Genomic DNA, 22,188 nt, shown 5'->3' on the forward strand with positions numbered 1-22,188 from the left:
GCGTCGGACGGCTCACACCCGGACTTGGCCCTAGGAGGAGTGCCGCATCGTGACTCTCACCTCCGCTCCGACCCGTGGCTAGTCTCAGGCTCCCTGACACCCGTGAGAAACGGGCACTGCGACGGCCCGCCCCCAACCGCCCCATGCCTGGGTACAGGCCGGATGGAGGGAGGGGCTCTGAGCCCCCTGCGAGGGAAGGGGGAGAAATGCCTGAGCAGTCAGGGGTGCCGGGGAGGGCGGGCCCATGTCCCGGGCCCCACCGTCACCATCGTCACGTGCTCGGCACAAGAGACTGGAGACCCCACCGGCATCGGGCAGATCCCAACAGCGGGCTGTCCTCCCAAACAGACCGCCAGTGCTCCTCCAGACAGTCAAGGTCGCAGACAGGAGCGTCTCAGAAACTGACATGGTCCGAGGAGCCTGAGGGGACGTGACGAGGAACTATAAGGTGGGGTCCTGGGACAGCAAAGGGGCCTGCAGGGAGAACAGGAAAGCTGAACCAAGCGGGAGCGCGGCTGGCAATGACTTATCTGGGCGCGTTCAGGGCCCTCGAGGAAGGGACCCAGCCGAGGCAAGCTTTAACTAGAGGGGAAACTGTGAACCTGAAACTACTTTCTGGAAATCTAAAACTGTCCTAACAAATAGTCCTTAGAACACATGAGCGAGGCACCAACCCCAGAGCCAGTCTCCATCTCCTGGTGCCTTCCCACCTGGTCCCGGGCACCCCAGAAGGACGGTCCGCTGGGACCAGCCCGGCCCAGGAGCCTGTCTCCACAGCGATGCGGTCATTGGCCGGGGCTGGTGCTGGTGCCCTCAGGGGAACGCCAGAGACCACACCAGCCCCCGAGGTAGCCCCACGGGAAAGCCCGCACCTCCAGATTGAGTTCCCCTGCACCTGCGGCTGCCACCAGAATGGGAAGGCACAAAGGGCCGGGCACACAGGAAACCCCGTCCATCTACAGCGCCAGTCTCAGATAACTCTCGAAGCCTGGCCCGGGAGATGTCCCCACTCGGCACTCCATTTTGCAGATGGGGAAGTTGAGGCTTTGACACGTGAACTGATTTATACGACGTTGTGGATTGCCAGGACACACCTGGGATCTGAACTCAGATCCTTCTGACCCTGGAGCCCGGGCACCAGTGTTCTCAGACTTGAACAGGCACTGGAATCCCCCCCAGGGTTTATTAAAAACCCCCAGAGCTTCTGACTCAGTAGGTCTGGGAGGGGCCCACGCATCTGACCAGTTCCCAGGGGAAGTGGAGGCCGCAGGTCTGGGGGCCCGACCCTGCTGCTCCCTGGGGCAGTGCAGCCTGCTGCTGGCCTGGAGAGAGCCTGCTCCTGAGCACAAACTGGGAAACCACTCGCCCCTCTCCTGCCCGCTGAGCCAAGCCCCTCCTGGCCGGCCAGGAGATGCAGGGCTGGTGAGAGCGGCCCTGTGCCTCAGTCTCCCCACTGTGAAGTCACCTACGCTGTCCAGCTGTAATGAGGCACATCAAGGGAGCAGCGCCTGGCTCCCAGCCACGCCCGGCCCACACCAGCCCTTCCGCCAGAGGGCACGGGAGAGGCGCTCTTTGGACAGCGGAGCGCTCTCACATGTCACAGCTGCCACGGCCAGGCCCTTGGGCAGCAGGACCCACTCCCAGTGCTCTGCTGTGCCCGCTCCCCTTTGGGACCAGAAACAAAGATTTTGGCACAAGTGTGTTCCTCTGTTCCATGCCACACTCACGTGTCCCCACCTCAGGCTGTCTCTGCTGTCAGGCCAAAGAAGCACCTTCCTGCCCTGCCTGTGCGGGGCTCAGGGCTGAAAGGATTCGTGGTGGGCTGACGAGTATTCCCCAAATCCACATCCACACAGACCCTTAGAATGTGGCCTTATTTGGAAATAAGTTCTTTGCAGATGTGATTCATTAAGAATCTGGGGATGAGGGCGCCTGGGTGGCTCAGTGGGTTAAGCCTCTGCCTTCGGCTCAGGTCATGATCTCAGGGTCCTGGAATCGAGCCCTGCATCGGGCTCTCTGCTCCGCGGGGAGCCTGCTTCCTCCTCTCTGTCTGCCTCCCTGCCTACTTGTGATCTCTGTCTGTCAAATAAATAAATAAAATCTAAAAAAAAAAAAAAAAGAAAGAGAAAAAAGGCTGGCTGTAAGTCCAAGACTGGTGTCTTCTTAAGAGAAAGGACACAGAGACACAGGGAGGAGGCCGTGTGAGGACGGAGGCAGACCCAGGGGACGTGGCCACATGCCTGGGAGCGCCTGGAGTCCCCAGGAGCAGGAAGAGACAGGGAGGACCCTCGCTCAGAGCCTTGAGAGGCAGCGTGGTTAGAACGCATAACCTCCGGCCATGGGGGAATGCATTTCTGTTGCTCGAAGCCCCTCAGTTTGGGGTAATACATTACAGCAGCTCCAGGAAACTCCGACACCATCTTACAGACTGTGAAGCTGAATGAGAACGTGTTGATAACGTTTCTGGCTACAGCGACTGTTTCAAATGTCAACTTAAAATGTTACCTTCTGCAGAGGCCAAGCCAATGGTGGTTGAAGCAAGGCCTCTGGAACGAACCTCCCCGCGGTTCAGATCGCACCGGGTCCCGGCTGTGTGGCCTCAGGCCAATGGCACTGCCTCTCTGTGCCTCAGTGTCCTCATCTAGAAACTGGGGATCTTGGGGGGGACTCACTTGGGTGTCGCGGAGACAGGGGAGCGGATCCACACAGAATAGGCGCGGAACAGGGTCCTGTCCCGGCTGGGCCCCCAGGAAGAACTCACCATATATTGTAACGAATTGACTGGGTCCTTCTGATTTCTGGGATTTATCCCAAAGAAATACTAATTTAACAAATCAGAAATCAAAGATGTTCAAAACGGCACAATTTACAAAAGCAACAAGCTGGAAACCACCCAGAGGCCCACTCATGGCGGGCTGGGACACAGGCCTTAGAGAGCATGGAAAGACACAGACCAGGGACACCGGACACGTCGCAGTCCCACCGCGGGGGAACACCACGCCTGTGGGTGTGAGGGCCGAGAAGTAATGTGGACAGCAGTGCGCAGGGAACGGGCCGTGGGGCACTGTGCCCTTTGTAGCTGGCCTGTCCCTTCCGGGAGGAGGAGGAGGGTCTGGGGCCTCTGGGCTGGCGGGCCTGGGTCGTTTTGGTGAAGCACAGAGAGAAGGTCCAGTGCTCGGTTCCCTGTGCTCCCCCACTCCCTCCCCCTGCCTGTCACACCCCAGAGATCTGCCGCCTCCGGAGGCCAGGGCTGGGTGAGGCTGGTGTGGGCAGAGGGCTGGCAGCCCCGGGCCGGGGACAGGCCCTGACGAGCTGTGGTGCAAACGCGAGCAAACCTCGCTGCCCCGGCGACATTCCAGCCCTTCGCTCCTCCAGGGCCTTGGCTGACTCGTCAAAGACGTCCTGTCCCCGCAGCCGAAAGTGGAGGCAGCCCCGTGTCCACGGGAATGATCGATCAACCACAGGTGGTCCAGACACGCGGGGAACAGAAGTCAGCCTTGGAGAGGAAGGCTGTTCTGACACCTGCTACAGCAGGGGCGGGCCATGAGGACATTACGCTGAGTGAATCAGCCCGTCACGAAAGGGCAGTTACTGTATCATTGCACGCGCGGGAGCCCCCCGAGTAGGCAAATCCGCAGAGACGGAAGGTAGGACGAGGGAGGCGGGGCTGGCGGGGGGCGGGGGGGGCAGGGGGAGCGTGGGAGTGGGACCCGGACGGTGGAGAAGGTCTGGTCGCTGGGGACCTCTGCGCGATACCATAAACGCACGGAACGTCTGGGGGCTGTACACTTAAAAATGGTAAAGACAGCAGATTTTACGTGACACGTATCTCACCACGATTAAAAACCAAAACAAAAAGCTTGTATTGAATGCCTACTCTGTGCCCAGCGCCGGGGAGACCCGGCCGCGAAGTCCAAGGGTTGAGGGTCCTGGGGCACCACGGGCTCCATCCAGAGGCAACTACGGGCTTTCCACCCCCACAGATGCTGGCCCAACAAATGCCCCCCACTCCCTCAGGGGCTCAGCCTGCGGCCTCAGAGGGGCCAGGCCCTGGAGGGGCGTGGGCTGCCTCGGGCTCTCCAGCATCTCATCCCCACCTTGCCCTCCACACCCTGATTTTCTCCAGGGGAGCCACTGCCCTGCACACACGCGTAGTCTTGGAGGAACTGTCCATCAAGATGCCTCGCCCCCTGGCCAAGGGAGCGGGGCATAATCCGTAAACTGGGCCCACGGGGCCTCTGCTGAGCTCACCCATCCCAGCAGCGGGACACAACGTGGTCCTTCACTCTGGCCTGCACCTTCCCGCGCCCCTGACCTCCTGCAGCGAAGGGCCAGGGCCAGGGCACCTCCGAAACATCCAGGAGGTGAGTCAGCGCTGCCGGGCATGCCACACATGGGCGAGGGGCCACCAGAACGACTCCCGGATTTCCAGCTAGGGAGCATGTGTCCCTGAATAACGGGCATCAAGGGGAGAGGTCTCTGTAGGGGCCATGTTGGTCTGTAGTGCCCCTGGGTCATCTAGACGCGGGCCAGGAGGGTCTAGGACACAGGACAGGTGTCTGGGGTCCCTCTGCCAACACCTACCACATTCCACAGTGACCTGGTGTCCTTCCAGACCCTCTCCCTGTTGGCCTTGCCCAGCCCCCAGCAGGCCGGACCTGCTATGTCAGTGGTAACAGGCCTGCAGGGTTGGGGCTCTTCCTCCCTTACTCTCCAGGGTTGGGATTAATCCCCCTGAGGGACAAGCCAAGGCCCAGGGGCACTGCGACTTTCTCTGTCAGTGACAGGGAAGGCCTGCAGGGGCGCTCAGAGTCAGAGCAAGCCTTTATAAGGCACCTGCTGTATACAGATGCTGCCTTAAGCAGTGGTCCCCCTCCCTCTCCAGGGTGGATCCTCCTACTCTCCAGCCTCACGCCTCCCCCCGCCACCCCTCTCCCAGGCCCAGAGATGCTGGTGGGGAAGCTCTCCCCTTACCTTTCAGGCAGGACAGCTTGAGCCCCATGGCGGCGCCTCTGTGGGCCTGTGGAGAGAGAGGGGGCTTGTTGGTCTTGGCCATGTGCAGCTGGCCCCCGCCCCGCCCCCGCCCCACGGGTACACAACAGGAAATAGCGGGGAGAGAAGCCACCAGAGCCTGGTGAGGTCAGGGTGCGTGCTGACATCTGCGCTGAGTTTGCTCAAAGATGAGTCTGTGCTGGTGGAAAAAACTTTCCGGCGCCTCAGAACTGCATAGACGGGAGATCTGGAGGGTGGGGTGCGGTCGAGGTGAGGGTGTGGTCGGGGCTGACCTGGCCTTTTCTTTTGGGGCCACAGTGGTGGCTGGCTTCAGAAGCAGGAGCAGGAGGACGTGGTGAGCTCACCTGCTGTCAGGGCACCGCCCCTCATTTAAAATGCAGGTGGACATCTAACCGATTAAGGGCACTAAGGCCTCAGTCCATGGGAGTTAAAACTGTCCCCACAGTCGGCCAGCAAGGGGATTCCCCCTGAGCATTTGGAGCGATGGATAAAACAGGACGCGGCTGACAGCGTTCGGCACCCGTGTGCTCCAGCCCCAGGACGTGCTACTCACTTACAGATGGGAAATCGAGGCTCAGAGAGCGGGGGTTCCAACCCCGGGGCTGCCCCAACCCCGGTCTGGGGCCTGTGAGGCTCTGCACACCCTTCTGGGGAAGAGGAGGGGGCTGCCTCCGTGCCAGGCTGCCTGGGGGAGGGGCGAGGAGGGTGGCCACAAGGGAAGCCCCTTGGATCTCCACCACGGGTGTGTGAGCGAGGCCCCACGTTGTGCTCTCCTTGTCCCGCCCAGAGGCCGGCGTCTGTGGCTAGGAAATGCTGGGGTTCCCCCAGGAACTCGCTACACGGGCGGTGCTGCTGGACCAGCAGCCTCGGGCCCCCGGGAGCTTGTTAGCAATGCCGCATCTCAGGCACACCCAGAAGCCTTGAGCCACAGTCGGTATTCTAACAAGGCCCCCCGGGAGTCGTGTGTCTGTTGAGGTTGGAGAAGCGCGTTCTGGGCCTTAAGATGGAAGATGGGGTGTGTGGGGTGGGGGACCGGTGCGGGCGGTGGGGGAGAGTGAGGGTGTGGAGAAGCAGGAGTCTGGGAGGCACGCAGGCTCGGGAGCTGGAGGGACCAGGAGGGGCTGGCCTGGAGAAACCCCGGGTGAGGGCTTCGGTTTTATCCAGGCTGGGTCTGTGGGAGAGGTGGGAAGGCAGGGGCCCGGATGCATTTCTTAGGAGATGGGCTGGGGGCCTGGGGACAAGGCAGAGAGCACAAATGAGTGTGTGTGTTGGGGGGAGACAGGGCAGGTGAGGGGCAGACGGTGGTGCGGTGTCTCTTGACTTGCCTGCAGGTCGTGGAGCTGTGCCCTCCTGGCTGACCAGAGCCTGGCTTAGCCGGGTAACCACGGATGGGCTGTTCTACCAACCCAGGCTTCATTTGCCTCATCTTTAAAATGGGGATGATGCCGGGGGATCTGGGTGGCTCAGATGATTAAGCCTCTGCCTTTGGCTTAGGTCATGATCCCAGGGTCCTGGGCTGGAGCCCCACACTGGGCTCCCTGCTCAGCGGGGAGCCTGCTTCTCCCTCTCCTCCTGCCCCTCTCCCTGCTTATGTTCTCTGTGTCAAATGAATACATTTTTTAAAACTCTTAAAAAAATAAAATAAAATGGGGATGATGGTCTTGGAAGTCTCACTCAGCAGCAGGACGACGGAACCATCCGGAGGGCGCAGAGCTCCCGTCCGAGAAGTGTCCGATGCTATCATTTACACCAGCCACAGAGGGAAGACGGGCAGTGGTTTCCAGCTGGGGCCTTTCTCCAGGGCATATTCCTTGCAGTGCGGTCCTGGGACCGGAGCGTGGGCTCACCAGGAGCTTGTGAGAGACGCCAGGGTCGCAGGCCCTGCCCCACCTGCAGGCTCGGCACCTTCATCTCAAAACGAGACCCAGGGGATGTCCATGACCACTGCAGCGACCCTGAGCACTGTCTCCTATGACCCTGTGAATTCGCCTGGGCCCTTAAAAAGATACAGACGCCTGGGTCCCACCCCAGAGATTCTAGGCTAATGGGCCTAGGGTGTGGGCCTAGCACTGGGACTTTTTAAAAGCTCCCCAAGGGATTCTAATCATGGGCGGGATTTGATACCAAGGAGGGGGTGTCTTCAGGGGGAGAGGAAGGGCCAGGCTGGAGGAAAAGAGAGCCCAAGGCCAGTCCGGTAGGACTAATGGTCCTTGAGCATTCACTGTGTGCCCGTCACAGCCCAGGACGGAGATGGCTGGTCGGTCAATGCTCACAACAGCCCCTAGAGGCTGCGACCCTCCCCATCCCCACCCCACAGAGGGGGAAACAGAGGCACAGGGAGGATAGTTCATCCACACTCTCAAAAACATAAGTAAAATCTTAAAAAAAAAAAAAAAAAAGACCAATACTGAAATAGTCAAAAGAAAGACAACTGTCTCTGAGGTGACCGGATGCGGTCACCTTTCAGGGCTCAGATCTCAGTCATCGGCCTGCGTTTGTGAGAGGCCTTCGTGGCTCCTGCGACACACACGCCCAGCCGTCTGGGCTCGAGGCCACTGTGCCTGCAGCGCGTGACTCCAAGGGGTCAGCTAAATCAGCATATGCGTGTGCAGGCGCAGAGACCCTAAGGCAAATGGGGCTTCATCTCTGGGAAAGGACTCGGAGGAGCCCTCTGTGTTCCTGCGGCTTTTCTGGAAGGCTGAAACTACTTCAAGAGAAGTCACGCAAGGAAAGAAGAGCGGACACAGGCAGCAACAGGGGTCCGCAGCCTCTGTGCCCGACCCCAAGAAAGTGAAGACGGATCAAGGAAGCAAGAGGAGGAGGAGGAAGCAGCACGGGCCGCAGCCTGGGTTCAGGGGGCACGGGGACAAGAAGCTGCGCGGCGTCAGGCCAGGTCACGTCCAGGGGTCATGTGGTGTGCAGCGACTCTGTGTCTGCTTCCTAAAATTCCCAGATGGAGAAATGTCACAAACCGGCGTTCCTCAGTTCCTCATCCCAGCACACAGGCCGTGACCCCGCCTCTCCCTCCCCACAGGACAGGACAGAGGCAGCAGGCGGGGAGTGGCCCGGAGGAATAAGGAAGAACCAGGGTCCAAGAGCTGTGTGACCTCAGGCAAGTCACTGCCATCTCTGAGCCAGAGGTGCTGACGTTCGGCTCCCCAGGTTCCCGTGTCCTCGCCTGTCAAATATTAGGCACCCTGCCTGGGGGACGGTCCTGTCCCCAAGCACTCCTGTGAAGGCACTGCCTTAGGGGTGTCCCACATCATGGGCCCCGGCTCTGGGCTGCTGGGTCAGGAGGAGACACTCCCACAGGTGATCCACTCCACCCCCCGCTGCTGGGGCTGCTGGGGCTGCTGGCAGGTGGCAAGCCCGGGCAGCGACTGCGGGGAGAGCCCCATGAATGGGCGAGCCCTTCGGAAGGGGAGTCGCCGAAGCCTGATTCTACAGCTGGGTGAATGGAGGCCTGACTGGGGGGCAGTGAGGCCGCTCCCACTTCCAGCCGTGAGAGCCCGTAGATATCCATCTCCCTGAGGATTTTAAGAGGCCAAGTCCTGGGCCAAGATTATTATAAAAATCACTGCCCTCCACCCTAAAAATGTCCCGAGAGAGATATCACCGCTGCCTCCCCATTTTACAGATGGGGGTGGGGGGACAGAGCTCTGAGGGGTCCCGGGGCCAGGAAGCCTGACCCAGGTGGCACCAGGGCTACGTTCGGTACAAATGTACAGGTTTCTGCGACGAGGAAAAATAGAGTCAATGGGAGGGAAGCAATCTCGGGGGAGGGGTCCACCCCCTTCGTGTGGCTAGATGGGCAGCGCCGCCAGGCCCAGGGAACCGCTAGCTCAGGTATAAACATTCCCTCTTTCACACTTGGGCAGGAGTGTGAAACACCTCCCTTTCCTCGATGTTCCCTTTGAAATCTCAGATTGTTGATTATTTGCACAACAGCTTGAAGTTGAACAGGTTCTTTCTTGCACCCCTACTACCAAGGGGCCACCGCGGGGTCCTACCGAGGCAGGCAGGGCAATGACACACACCTCCTCCCGCGGGGTCTGCCTCCCCGCCGAGCCTCGGAGAGATGCGGGAGCCGCGCGTCAGCTACTTTGCACACCACGCGCCTTCTCTAAAAGCCTGAGCATCTCCAGGGGAGGGACACACTCGGCTGAGCTGTCCGCGACTGTTTTCAGAGCACTCGGGAAGGAATGACCAGCCCACAGCAGTGGGAGTGCTCCAGCTTGCCTCCCACACGTTGGCGGCACAGAGAAACGGAAGCCGAGCTATTCTCTGCACTAAGTACACAGTCACGGCGAAGTACCGAGCCCCTGGCATAGAGCCACCGAGGGACGGGGGGGAGACCCAACTTCTTGAAGGCTGACCCCGGGGGGCAGGCTGACTCCCTTCAGGCACTACTTTTGTGGACCAGAGAGGCTGGGCTCTGGAGTGCGAGGCCACGTCTCTCTTGGAGGCAGTCCTAGGCACCTAGAGCTGGAGGGGGCCGGAGTTAAAAGGCTCCAGATAAAATATCCAGTGCCAGTTTCTGCATGGGACATACTCAGACCCCAAATCCTTCATGAACTCACAATTCAAACTTAATTGGGTGTCCAGTTTCCTGTTTTGTTTGTTTTTTAAGATTTTATTTTTGGGGCACCTGGGTGGTTCAGTGGGTTAAACCTCTCCCCTCAGCTCGATCGTGATCTCGGGGTCCTGGGATCGAGCCCCACATCGGGCTCTCTGCTCAGCAGGGAGCCTGCTTCCCCCTCTCTCTCTGTCTGCCTCTCTGCCTACCTGTGATCTGTCAAATAAATAAATAAAATCTTTAAAAAAAATATTTTATTTTTAAGTAATCTCTGCGCCCAAAGTGGGGCTTGAACTCGCGACCTCGAGAGTGAGCGTCCCGTGCCAGGTACATCCTATATTTTACTTGCGAAATCCGGCAGCTCTCCACAGCAGTGGTCTGGGTGCTCACGTGGGCTTCCCAGATGAGGACAGAGAGGCCCAGAGAGGGACCGTGAGTGCAAGGCCGGGTCCAGCTGGAAGCCGGGTCTTGGTCTCTGCAGAGTACCGTCCTAGAGGGAATCGGAAAGATCCCCTGGAGGTCATGAGTCACTGAACTGAACAAAGACCTCACTTGAGCCCAAGCAGAGGGCCGGGGTGAAGATTCAGAGCTGAGGAATGTGACAGTTGGCCTAGGTGGGTGGACCGGCCAAGGGAGGATGGGACCAGGTGCCACTCGCAGCCAGGGGGACGGGGGCCAGCTCTCCACGCCTGTTTCCTCACTGCATTCAGGGGAAGACGGTTCGGACGGGCTGGCCACCCTGGGGTCCTAGTCAGGCACAGGGAACATCTTGGTTTTCTTCCTTCTTTAGAAAAGGCACTTGCTTTTTGTAACAGGATTAGAATTCCTGCAATTCCAGCCAAAGGGTCTGTGCCGGGAACAGATGCTACAAGTGTTAACACGCCTCCCATCCGGGTACACGGAGTGCAAACATGAGCATCTCCCTGACCTTAGCCCACGGACCTGCAGGAGGCTGCGAGCTCCTCAGCTCCTCAGCTCCTCGGGAGGGGAGGGGGAGGCGGAGGCGGGGACAGCTGCTTCCCCCACCGCGGCTCACCAACAGGAAGTCACAGAGGATGGGGGGCGGGGAGGCAAGGCGCCCCGTGAGATCCCCACCTATTTTTGTGTCCTGGAGAAGGGGCCTGGGCCACCTGAGGTCCAGCCTTGGCCTCTCTGTGACTGACCCTGTAACTCTGAGCAAAATACTTGCTCACTGCCTGCTCTGAACCTCTGCGTAATAATCAAGCTCGATGCTTACAGTTTGTGTAGCTTTTCGTGTTCTATGTCCATACTAATGTTTATTTAAAAATATGGGGCATGTTCTTAGAGGTCAAGTTAACGATGAATTCACCACAGGGTTAATTTAAAAGTATGCAATTAGGGGCACCTGCATGGCTCAGTCAGTTAAGCGTCTGCCTTCAGCTTCGGTCGCGATCCTGGGGTCCTGGGATCGAGTTCCCGTATCAGGCTCCCTGCTCATCGGGGAACCTGCTTCTCCCTCTCCCTGCTGCTCCCCCTGCTCATTCTCAATCTCTCTCTCTCTCTCAAATAAATAAAATCTTCAAGAAAAATTTTTTGAAGTAGGCTCCACACCCAATGTGGGTCTCGAACTCACCACCCTGAGCTCAAGAGTCACATGCTTGGGGCGCCTGGGTGGCTCAGTGGGTTAAGCCTCTGCTTTTGGCTCAGGTCGTGATCTCGGGGTCCTGGGATCGATTCCCGCATCAGGCTCTCTGCTCGGCAGGGAGCCTGCTTCCTCCTCTCTCTCTCTCTGCCTGCCTCTCTGCCTGCTTGTGATCTCTCACTGTCAAATAAATAAATAAAATCTTTAAAAAAAAAAAAAAAGAGTCACATGCTTTTCTGACTGAGCCAGCCAGGTGCCCCCCAAAGCATGCAACTGTTTTTCACAGCAGCCTTGACGATAGGACCCACAGACGACCAGCCCACGTCAGAGAGAACCCACCAGCTCACCCCCTGAGGGTTTCTGGATGTGGCACGTCTGTGGGAGACGTGGGGCCCACCGCTGGCACCTGAGGGAGACTGCCGCTGGGAGGGGCAGGAGGACATTCCTGGGGATTTCCTAGTTCCGGATCTGGCGTACACTCTTCATGTGCACATAGTCCTATGTGTATATGCTACATGCATAAAGCTTTAATGGGGGGAGGTGTTGCACTTGCTGGTCCCAGAGGCCTGGCCTGACCCCTGCCATATTCCAGAGCAATTCACTGTCAGGCTCAGGGTTCAAGGCCCGGCCTTGCCACTTACCCACCCCATGAATTTTACAAGCCTCCGTGTCCTCATCTGTAAAATGGGGACACCACCACTCAGAGGATGAAAAGGGGCCAGCCAGGCAGGTGATAGGGACCGCAGGTGCTGGGGATACATTAGAGAGCATCACTCCCTTCCCACGGCCACCGAGGGCAGGTTCCCAGCTCCAGGCCTCCGAGGTGACCTAAACTCCGGCTCAGTGCCCACTGAGTGGCACCCCACAAGCAAGGGAAGGGCTTCCAGGGAGAGGAGATTAGGTGGCGAAGCTTTCAGCCTCCTTGGGGCTTGCGAAGGGATTAAGTCTTTCCATAAATACACCGCAGGCCACCCTCCCGCCCTCCCTCCCAACCAATCATCCATCCATCCATCCATCCATCCATCCATCCATCCATCCATCCATCCGGAACCGGTACCCAGGGTGGGACAAAGAACCCAAGGTGGGTGTGGCCTGGACAGGCGAGGGCATTCCCGACGGTGGGGCAGGAAACCCCAGGGCCTGCCAGTCTAGCTCAGCTTCTCGCAGACTCAGTTTCCCCTTCTGTAAGATGGGGTGTTGTGCCACAAAGGCTCCACTCTCTCAGAAGTGCCTCCACCTGCCCTTCCTCCGTGACCCTCCGGCTGCGAAGGCGGTGGGGACTGACTCGCCTCGCGGCTCCACCGCGGCCCAACAGAGGCGCCGAGTCCGCCCGCCCTTGACCCCGCCCCTCACGCGGCCGGGCCGGCGGGTCCCGGGTCTCCAGAGCCTCCCCGGGTTCCGCTGAGCTCAGCCGGCCGGAGAAGTCGCGCGTGCGTTCACACTGGTCGCCCTTTGCGGTTGCAAACCTGCTTTGATGCCCTGGGAGGCCAGGGGCCCCTAAGTGAGGCGGCTCATGAATAATATAGTTTGAAAGCCTCCGTAGAGGGGAAATGGTTCCTCTCGAGGCCTCCTGCCCCCACCCCGGCCGGGCTCCTTTCCAGCTCTCAGGAATGGCGGTCTGGCCCGTTCCTGAGGAGCTCGTGACAGCGCGGGGCGCCGGGCGGAGAGTGGGGGGCCAGAGGCGTCCACGCGCGGACACACCCCCACCGGCCGGGTAAGGCGCAACACAGCCGGGGCTCTGGGCCCAACTTTCCCCAAATCCGCCTCTCGGCGGAAAAGTCCGCGAGAAGTTGGGGGGACGCCCGGGCCCGCGAGGGTGTCCCGCCGCCCCCCGGAACGCCCTGGCCTCCCCGGGCGCGCCCTTCCCGCCGCCGGAACCGGCGGGGCGTGCACGCCGCCTGCTCGGACTCTCGGGGAGCGCGGCGTCCTCTGGAGGGGGTGGGCGGGCCGCGCCGGGCCGGGCAGCGGGGCGCGCGCGGCGCGGGGCACTCACCGCTTGCTGGGGGCTCACTGCGGAGCCGCGCCCGGGGCGCACGGGACCCGCCCGGGCGCAGGCGGCGGCGGCGGCCGGGCTCCGGGGGCCGGGGCGACGAGCCTGCAAGAGAGAGCAGCGGGGGTCATGGCCCGGGCCGGGCAGTGCACGGGGCCCCCGCTACGCCCCGGCCGGCGCTCCGGGCCGCCGCCGCGCGCACGCCTCCCGCCGCCCCCGCCCGGCCCCCTCGGGGCGGGGCTGCCAGCGGCCCCGCCCCGCCCGCGGGCGCGGGATTGCTCGGGCAGGGCGCGGGGGCGGAGCAGGCCCGCCCGCCGCCTCCCGGGGACCGTGCCAGGGGCGCGCCCGGCGCCCGCGCCTCCGGCCTCCCGCCTCAGTTTCCTCTCGCCCGGCCTGGCCGGGAGCTGGAGGGTGTGGCCCGGGGAAAGTTCGGGCCCCTCCCCGGGGCTGCCTGCCAGGCTCCCTGAGGCCGTGCACCCCAGCCCTGGTGGGGTGGGAAGGGGCGCCGGGGTTCTCCCATGATGAGAGGGCCCCATCGCTCGGCTGCGGGGAGGGGAGGCCAGAAGTGGGAGGCCCCACCATCCCGCCATCCGCAGCTCCCTAGCCCTGCCCAGGGGGGTCCCTGGGGACAAGTAAGCAACATGCCCCCACCCCACCCCTCAGTCTTCGGAGAGTGGCGAGGTTTCAGATGGCCTTCCTGATCGTGATCGGAAGGCAGCCTCCTTGGTGTTAGGGTCTGGCCCTCAGCTTCACTTCTGGAGGTCAACCCGGGTGCACCAAGAGGGGCGTGTGAAGGGACCTCCTGGCCAATGGCCCCGGCTTCAGGTTTTCTTGATGCCCAGTTAGGAGTAACTCTCCAGTTCCTCTCCAGGTGGGTGTGAAGACCTTCTACCCAAACAGGTTTCTTAGGAGGCTTCATGATGAGAGGGTCTCTGACGGTATACCCAGCTAGCTAGGAGGAACAAAACCCCCACTACCGTGGGTTCTTCGTGTCATTGTGAGAAGCCCCTCATGCCCACAAGGTCTCCACACCCTGTGCTGTGTGTAATTCTGGAGGCTTGGAAGGGGAAACTGAGTCACGGAGCAGGACAGTGGCGCTCCCTCGGCAAAGCAGGAGCGGACTGAGTTACAGGAAATAGAGTGAGCACCCTATGTGTGCGCTCTCCCTCTGAGTCATTCCTAAAAATGTTGCAATCTTTTGTCAGGAGTGACAGGTGGAAAATGTGTCATGTCCCCCCTCCCTCCCAAAAGAAGGACAAAAGGGGGCAGGGTTAGGGACAGGATGCTCCTTCCAAGGGTCCCCACTCCCCACCCTCAGAGGGATGGTGGACTGCCCAGGGTCTTGTGTCCTGGCTGTGAGCTGTGGGGCAGGGTTTCTCTGAATGGTCTCCTCTAATGGTGGTGATAGAGGGGGTGGGGAAGGCCCTGGGACAGCAGGCACAGCCCCCAGGTTCTGGTTCCGGCATTGTGGAGGCAGAGAAGTCCTCAGCAGGCAGAACGAATGCTCGGTGCTGGTTGTGAGATCAGCCTGTTTCTGGGCTTCCGCTCCCGCCAGGACAAGTGGGGATTTGTTGTTTCTACACATGCTTTTTGAGCACCTACTCTGTGCTAGACACCCGGGTACCGTGGCGAAAGGGCTGTCACGGACAGTGCCCCCCAGGCACGGGACCCCCATGTCACCACCTGCTCAGGACGGCCCTGCAAGGAGGAGACACTTATTTTGTCCACTTCCCGGACCTGGGGGACAGGGATGTCAGAGGTCACCGAGGCAGCGGGCTCGCAGCCCCAAGCCGGCGGAGGGTGGTGGAGCCGCCGTCTCAGGAGCTGGCGGGGAAGGGGGGGCACTGCCAGTGGGAGGCAGCCAGGTGACGGCTCTATGGGTTGAGGGGACGAACGGAGGGATGGAAAAAATCCTGTCTAACTCGCTTCCTTCCCCAGGAGTCCTTGGTCCGCTGAGAACAGTGGGGCTGTGTTTCAAGGTCAGGATTTCTCAGTGTCTGTGCTTGCTGTCCGGGGCTGGCTCATTTGTTGTCGTGGAGGCTGTCCTGGGCACTGTGGGCTACCACAGCCTCCCTGGCCTTCGCCCACTAGAGGCCACTAGCATCCCCTCCCCTCTCCAAGCTGTGACAACTGGTCACTGCCACCTGCCCACTGGGGGGTGCAAGTATTCCAGTGGCTCCCAGTCCTGGCAGCTGGCCCGGATGGGATCACGGGGAGGGGTGGGGTGAAGCTTAACAAGTAAATGAATGAAAATGCAGAGCAAACGCTCAGACCCAGGCTCTCCCCAGGATCCCAACCTAGCCGGAACCAGGGAGAGCCCTGGAATGGGTGTTTTGTAAATGCTCCCAGGTGACCCTGGGGTGCCTGGGTGACTCCGTCAGTGCAGCACCCCACTTGATGTTGGCTCAGGTCATGATCTGAGGGTCATGAGATCGAGTCCTCCATCAGCTCTGTGCTGGCTACGGAGCCTGCTTGAGATTCTCTCCCTCCCCCTCGGCACCTCCCCCTGGCACTCACCTGCTCTCAAATTAATTCATTAATTAAAAACTCCCAGGTGGCCTTAATTGGCCGTTCCCACGGAGAACCTCGAATCTAGTGTTCAGAGCCCACATGGCAGACTGAAGATGTGGGGGACACATCAGCCGAGTACAGGGGATGAAACGTGTACAGGTTCTGGTTGGAACAAACGCACTGTGAAAAGGTACGTGTGCGGTAATGTCGGAAAAGGGGCCGCCGTCTGGGTATTAGATAATATTCATAAATTATTACTAATTTGAGCGGATGTGACAGTGGTATTGTCATGCTTTTAAAAGCCTTTCTCTGGGGGGCGCCTGGGGGGCTCAGTGGGCAAAGCGTCTGCCTTCGGCTCAGGTCATGACCGGGTCCGGGATTGCCCAAGGTGGGCTCCCTGCTCAGCGGGGAGCCTGCTTCTCCCTCTGCCCGCTCCCAGCTCGTGCGCTCACTCTCTTTCTTTGTCTCACATAAATAAGTAAAATCTTCAAGAAAACAAAAGTGTCCAGGATAATTTACAGATGGAAGAGGGCGGGAGGAGAGCGGCAGCAATGACGGGAAATGTGGGTGACTATCGTCGTCACGTGGAGACTCTCCACCTGGGTGTGTTTGCTTTTCCAACGGAGGGGCGCCTGGCTGGCTCAGTTGGTGGATCTTGGGGTCATGAGCCCCAATCCCATGTTGAGTGTAGAGATTACTTAAATAAATAAATCTTGGAAAAAAGATATTTTTCCAAACAAACAAAAACCCCTTTTTTTTAAAAAAAAGAGAGAGAGAGCCCCCTTGGACATGGTGTTCCTGGGAGCCAAGTGAGGTGACCGCCTCTCTAGGAACTTGGTTTGGGGGTCGGGGTGGGTAATGGGAAGCGGGTGGGTGGGGCCGAGGGGGCTCTGGGAGGAGAGACGGGCTCCGAGGGCTCACCTTGCACCCCCACCTGGCAGCAGGTGAAGACGGGGGTTGGCGGCCGAGACCCTGCAGAGACCAAGCCAGGGCGGCGCAGCATCACCCAGAGCCTTGGGAAGAGGCAGGTGCTGTGAGCCATGTGTGGATTCCTTAGGTGTGGGCCCGGCGGGTCTGTGGGGAACTCAGGCCCCCGACACCTGTCCCCCAAAGCCCTCCCTTCTCGGTGCAGAACCCGCTGGTCCGCAGAGGACGTAGAACAGCCACAGGAGCAGAAAAGAGACCCGAGTTGTAAGACAACGTCCTTCTCCTGAAACGTCTCCTTCCCCCCCTGCCCTTGCCCCAAGAGACCCCTCCTGACTTTCAGAGCCCTGAGCAAGTGTCTCTTTGGCTCCTGGACCGGTGTCCTGTCCTGGGCTCCCTGGTGTGCTCGCCGAAGGTCTGTCTATCTCTGGGAAGTAAGGCCCCAGAGGGCCGGAACCGGGTCTGCTTTGCGGACTGTCCTATCCCCAGCCCAGTGCAGTGCTCCGCACTTCAGAACTGACAGGGTTCGAATGAGTGACTGAGGAACCCAAGTCCTCAGTGAAGGAGCAGATGCTGGAGCTCCCCCCGTCCCCCAAGGAAGTCCTCTGCCACAATGCCAAAGAAGGACAGTGGCCTGGGGGAGCTGCAGGGGACAAGATCTCTCTGAGGATGCTGTGCCCAACCCTGTCTCTGTGGCCCGGCTAGCTTGTGTCCCTCCTCTGCTGTCATAAAATGGCAGCTCGAGTGAGGACGGTGGCAGTGGGGACATCGGGCCGCATCAGGAGACAGGGCCAGAGGCAGCAAAGAGGAGAGAGGCGTGACGGTCGTCCTGGACACATTCTGGTCCAGGAGAGACACCAGGGCAGGCCCGAGGCTCAGCAGGGGTGAGGAGGGAGCGATGGACATCATTCCCATTCTGGACAGCCTGTGATGGGGCAGCAGGGTGGGCCGGCGGGGCTTCCTGCAGACTGGCCTCCTAGGAGACCCCACGCGTGGTCTATGAAGTGTGGGCCTTCCCGTCACTATGGTCCAACTGTCCTGCTTGCTGGGAGTACCAGCCAGTCCCAGGTGGCTTTGCAGGGATCTGGTCACCTCCAAACAGAGGCGGATCCCCATCAGGTGACAGCCGTCCCAGCCGGTGTCGCGAGGTGCCCGAGAGCCAACCGGCCGAGCCCACGCATCCCACGGAACTGGGAGGAGATACAAAGTGGTTTTGTCTTAAGCCAGTTGGTCTTGGGACATTTTGTTATGCGGCAACAGAGAGCAGAGACAAGCTTCTACCGGACAGACGCGACCTGGACTCCTGCTTTCTGTAAGCTTGGCCTCAGCCTGCTGTGGTTAGATTGATAGATTATCCCAAAGGCCCCAAACAAGGATTCGGCCTGAGAAAACGTACACCTACAACTCGCTTTATCTGCTTGAGTTTCTGGTGCTGGTGCTACAGATATTCGGGGCCTGTGCCCCTCTCCCCACCCTCGTTCTAGTCCCTGCCTGCTGGAGGCGGCCCTCCCTGCTGTGTGTCCTGCCTGCTGTTCCCCTCTGCGTCCGCAGGCAGTCTGTGGTCGTCTGGGGGGCTTGCCTCTGAAGGCACCTTCCCAGACATCGGGCCCTGACGTCCCCCTTTACAGATGCGGAAATGGGGTTCGGAGAGGTGGGCTGGGGATGCCCGGCTGGAGAGCGGGAGGCCTGGCCCCCTGCACCAAGACCCTCCAGGACAGAGGGGGCGGCGGGTGGTTCTTTCCGTCTGGAGGAGTTTTGTGTGTGTGTGTGCTCGCACGGTGCAGCGGGAAGCTGGACGTGGGGGCCGCGGGAAGGATGGACGGGGCCCCTGGAATTCACCCAGTGGACAGGGGAGTGGATGAGAGTCGCCCTGATGAGGCCATGGCCAGCTGTCAGGCACAGGAGCTAAGCAGCGGGTCTGCAGGAGACGGGTGGGGTGGGCAGCGCTGGCCCCCAGGCCTGCAGGAGGGTCAAACGTCAGGGTGCCCGTAAGCCCGCTGTAAACCTGAGAGAACCAGACAAATCCGAGCTAATGCGTGCTTTGTGCTGGCTGCGTGCTGGGCACCATGGTAAGCCGAGTGGCCGTCTGACACAGACACCGTAATCACCCCCACCTCGTCCAGGCCAGGGGCTGAGGGTACCAGTACCTCATTCTCCCCAGGTCTTGGGTTAGGGGTGGCAGAGCCTGGGTTTGTGCGTGACAGTAAGGTGTCCCTCTTTTGCTCTCCACACACGCTGTAGGTGACAGTCACCACGAGGGCACCATCCCCTTCCAACCAGGGACAATTGGGGCTGCCTGTCAGGGACAGGGCAGAAAGCTGGCCTGCGAGAGCCCAGGCGGCCATAGTCTGCAGGCAAGGCAGCACCTGCCAACAGACAGAAAGTCACGAGAAACCATGGCCACGTCCCCAAAATCAGAACCTTCGAGAGACACCGTTATAAAGAGTGGACGAGCTACAGACAGGAAGGACGTATCTGCAAATCGCGTACCTGAGAAAGGACTGAGCATACAAAGAAGCGTTTGGTCTCAGGAACACGGAGCCAAGGAACTCAAGAACTTACGTTGAAGTTAAAAAATCAAATTAAAAAAAGATTTGAAAAGACAGTCCACCAAAGACACACATACGAATGGGAAGCCCTGGAAAAAAAGTTCAAGGTCATGAGTCGTTAGGGAAAGGCCAGTCAAACGCACGAGGAGGTTTGCCAGGTTTGCCGTGACGATAACACAGGGAGACGGCAGATGTCGGATGTTGGTGAGGACGTGCAGGAGATCTGGCCGGACTGCTGGGGACGGGAAACGACGCGGCCACGCTGGAAAACTGGGAAGATTCTTAAAAACTGAAACGTTCGTCTACCGTAGACCCCACCGACTCCCCCAGAGACCCCAGAGAGGTGGGACGAAAGCCTGCGTCCACGCAAAGACCCATGCACGCAGGTTCCCAGAGGCTGTATCCACAGCAGGCACAGCTGGCAACCGCCCAGGCGGCCTCCCAGGGTGGGGGGCGGGGGGCGCACAGCGCAGACAGGGAGGGAGGAGCCCCCGCTCACACCACAAGGCACGTGAACTTCAGAACCGCGGTGCCCGGTGCGAGGGGCTGGACAGGAAAGGGCTCCGGTTGCCCGTGTCCCTTCACCTGAGGCGTGCGGAACAGGCAGGTGTGCAGGCAGGACCCAGACTGGGCTGGGCTGAGAATGAGGAGGGCTGCCGCCGGGCAGGTAGGGCTGGGCGCTGACTGACGGTTATGGAACCGCATGGCGGAACAGGTGACTTCTCTGGCATGTAAGTGACGCCTCGTTACCTGTAATGCCACAAGGACACGGAAACACCTCGGAAGAGGCAGCACCCCGCTCCCCTGGGAACCTGGGGCCTGGAACGACCAGGCGGCCAGCAGGTTTGAGAACGGGGTTGGGCTCTGAGGCTTTTGAAAGAGCCCCCCCGCAGGATGGAGAGGGGAGGCCGGGGCCCTCACACCAGCGGGCAGGAGGCAAGGGGACAGAGAGTGGGCCCTAGGAGGACAGGCAGGAGGGTCGGGAGGGAGGAAGGGGAGTCGAAGGACGGGGGGGAATGCAGGCCGGAGGCCGGAGCGCTGCCCGGCACCCTGGGGAGTCTGCGGAGGACGGTCCCTCTGACAAGGACTCGGGCGCCAGGGACACTTGTGGGATTGGCATCGAGTCTGCTGTTGCCCACACTCTAGCCACGCTCATTCTCTCATTCCTTACTGCGCGTCGCCCAAGTGGCCGTCCTCTGACAGGTGCCGGCGGCCTGGGGAACAAGGTAGCCCCTCCCTCACGGAGACCGTGGGCCAGTGGGGAGAGCTCGGCCGTGACGGTGGCTCGCGTGATGGGGGGCACAGGAGCCACGTTCACGGGAGGAGGGGCAGATGGCAGGGTCCAGGGACAAGGCAAGGTGTTCTGACGGAAGGTGGCAGGGGCAGGGCGACAGCCCCGCCTCGAAGGCCGTCAGGAGCCCCAGGGAGGCGCTGAGGGGCTGAGGGCAGCAGAGCTGTGGCCAGAGGTCGGAGAGGCCAGACCCCGCGGGGGCCTGGGTGTGTGTCCTGGAGGATGGCGTTCCTGACAGTGGAGGGTGCGTCAGGGGACTGGACGGGTCAGGGAGGCGTGCGGGAGGGCGGGCTGCGCTCGGCTGCGGGGAGGCCCGGGACTGAGGAGCAGTGCAGGGAGGAAGGGCCCAGTAAGCACGACCAGTACAGTCCCTCTGCCGCCATAGCAGAGACCCACTCTTCACGTCTGTCCGGTGCCGAGGACCAGGGGTGCCCCGCCCTTTCACTCGCAGGGTCGGGGGACGTGGCTCTGCCTGTGTCTGGCCGAGCTCCAGGTGCCTGGAGGGACTTTAAAGGGACTTTCTTTAAAGGCCGGGGACCCTCTCCACTTCACACCCTTAGTCCCTTTTGAAACCGAAAGTGGAGAACGGATGACTCAGTCCAAAGGTTCAATGTAAAAAAGAAACCAAACCCCATAGGTTCTAACACACAGAAAAAGCTGTGAAATAGAGGGTCAGAAAAGTTCACTTGTGGCTCTGTCGGTTAAGCTTTTGCCTTCTATTCTGGTCCTGGTTCCGGGGTCCTGGGATTGAGCCCTGTGGTGGGTTCCCTGCTTGGTGGGGAGCCTGCTTCTCCCTCTGCCCCTCGCCCCACTCCTGTGCGCTCTCACTCTCTCTCTCTCTCAAGTAAGTAAATAAAATCTTAAAAAAACAAAACCAAACCCAACCTCCGGGGCCAATGGTGTTCGATGGTGGGTGTGCGGGAGATTTTCATCAGTACACTGGGCTCTGGGGTGAAACCTCATAAAGCGGGAGATTTGGAAGCCCCAACCCGGGCTGGGGTTGAGGTCCTGAGTGTGGAGAGACAGACGGGGGCGTCCCTGGATGGGGGGACAGGGACAGGATCGGTGGCCAGTGGATGGGGAGACAGAGGGGGCGTCCCTGGGTGCAGGACGGGCATGGGATCCGTGGCCGGTGGACGGGTGGGGACAGAGGCATCAAGGACAGCTCCCAGTCTTGGGCCTCCTCCAGCCCATAGGTGAGTTTGCTTTGTTGAACTGATTTTGATTTTGCCAGATTCAGGCAAACAGCAGGTCTGGGAACCATCTGGAAGACAGCAGGACGGCGCGTTGCCAGCTGCAGGGAACTGTTGCTCCTGACTGACACCGGCGTTCGTGCACCAGTGTGCGCTGGCGAGGACAGTAAGGCCGCACGTTTGCGGGCACATCTGGGGCCCTCGCCCGCCCGCACCCCAAAGCCCTGTGCCGAAGACCACGCAGGGGCCAGAGGTGAGGTCCAGGCCCTAGTTTACACGCACGTGAGTAAGTTCGGCTTTTCCAGCTCAGCGGGGTCAGGGTCACATCAACGGGGATCTAGACGGGCTGGGGGACAGAGTGAGGTCAGGGACGGACGCGGCCGGCGGCCGGCCCAATACAGCAGGAGCTGACGGAGACTCTGGCAGCAGAGGAGGAGAGCAGAGAACTCCGGAAAGCAGACCGGGGCCCAGAAAATGTGGCCGCTGGGGACAGCAGCAGGACAGACTTCCATGCTCATGGGGCCTGAGGGTGTCGCCA

At 60.4% G+C, this 22,188-nt stretch overlaps 1 protein-coding gene across 2 annotated transcripts in view; it reads right to left on the reverse strand.

Moving 5' to 3' along the window:
- C19H16orf74 (chromosome 19 C16orf74 homolog) overlaps positions 1–13,374 on the reverse strand; it is a 29,994-nt gene extending 16,620 nt beyond the window's left edge. The window contains exons 1-2 of one of the 2 annotated variants that reach the window (XM_032325406.1): positions 13,186–13,374; positions 4,975–5,020 (exon numbers count right to left, since the gene is read on the reverse strand). In XM_032325406.1, coding sequence (XP_032181297.1) covers positions 4,975–5,002 — 28 coding nt within the window. In that variant the 5' untranslated portion in view covers positions 5,003–5,020; positions 13,186–13,374. Of the gene's footprint in view, positions 1–4,974; positions 6,463–13,185 lie in introns of those variants that run through there. The other variant, XM_032325405.1, reaches the window with a different exon arrangement.
- Positions 13,375–22,188: the final 8,814 nt, after the last annotated feature.

This window comes from Mustela erminea, chromosome 19, assembly GCF_009829155.1.
Source record: "Mustela erminea isolate mMusErm1 chromosome 19, mMusErm1.Pri, whole genome shotgun sequence".
Classification (NCBI taxonomy): domain Eukaryota; kingdom Metazoa; phylum Chordata; class Mammalia; order Carnivora; family Mustelidae; genus Mustela; species Mustela erminea.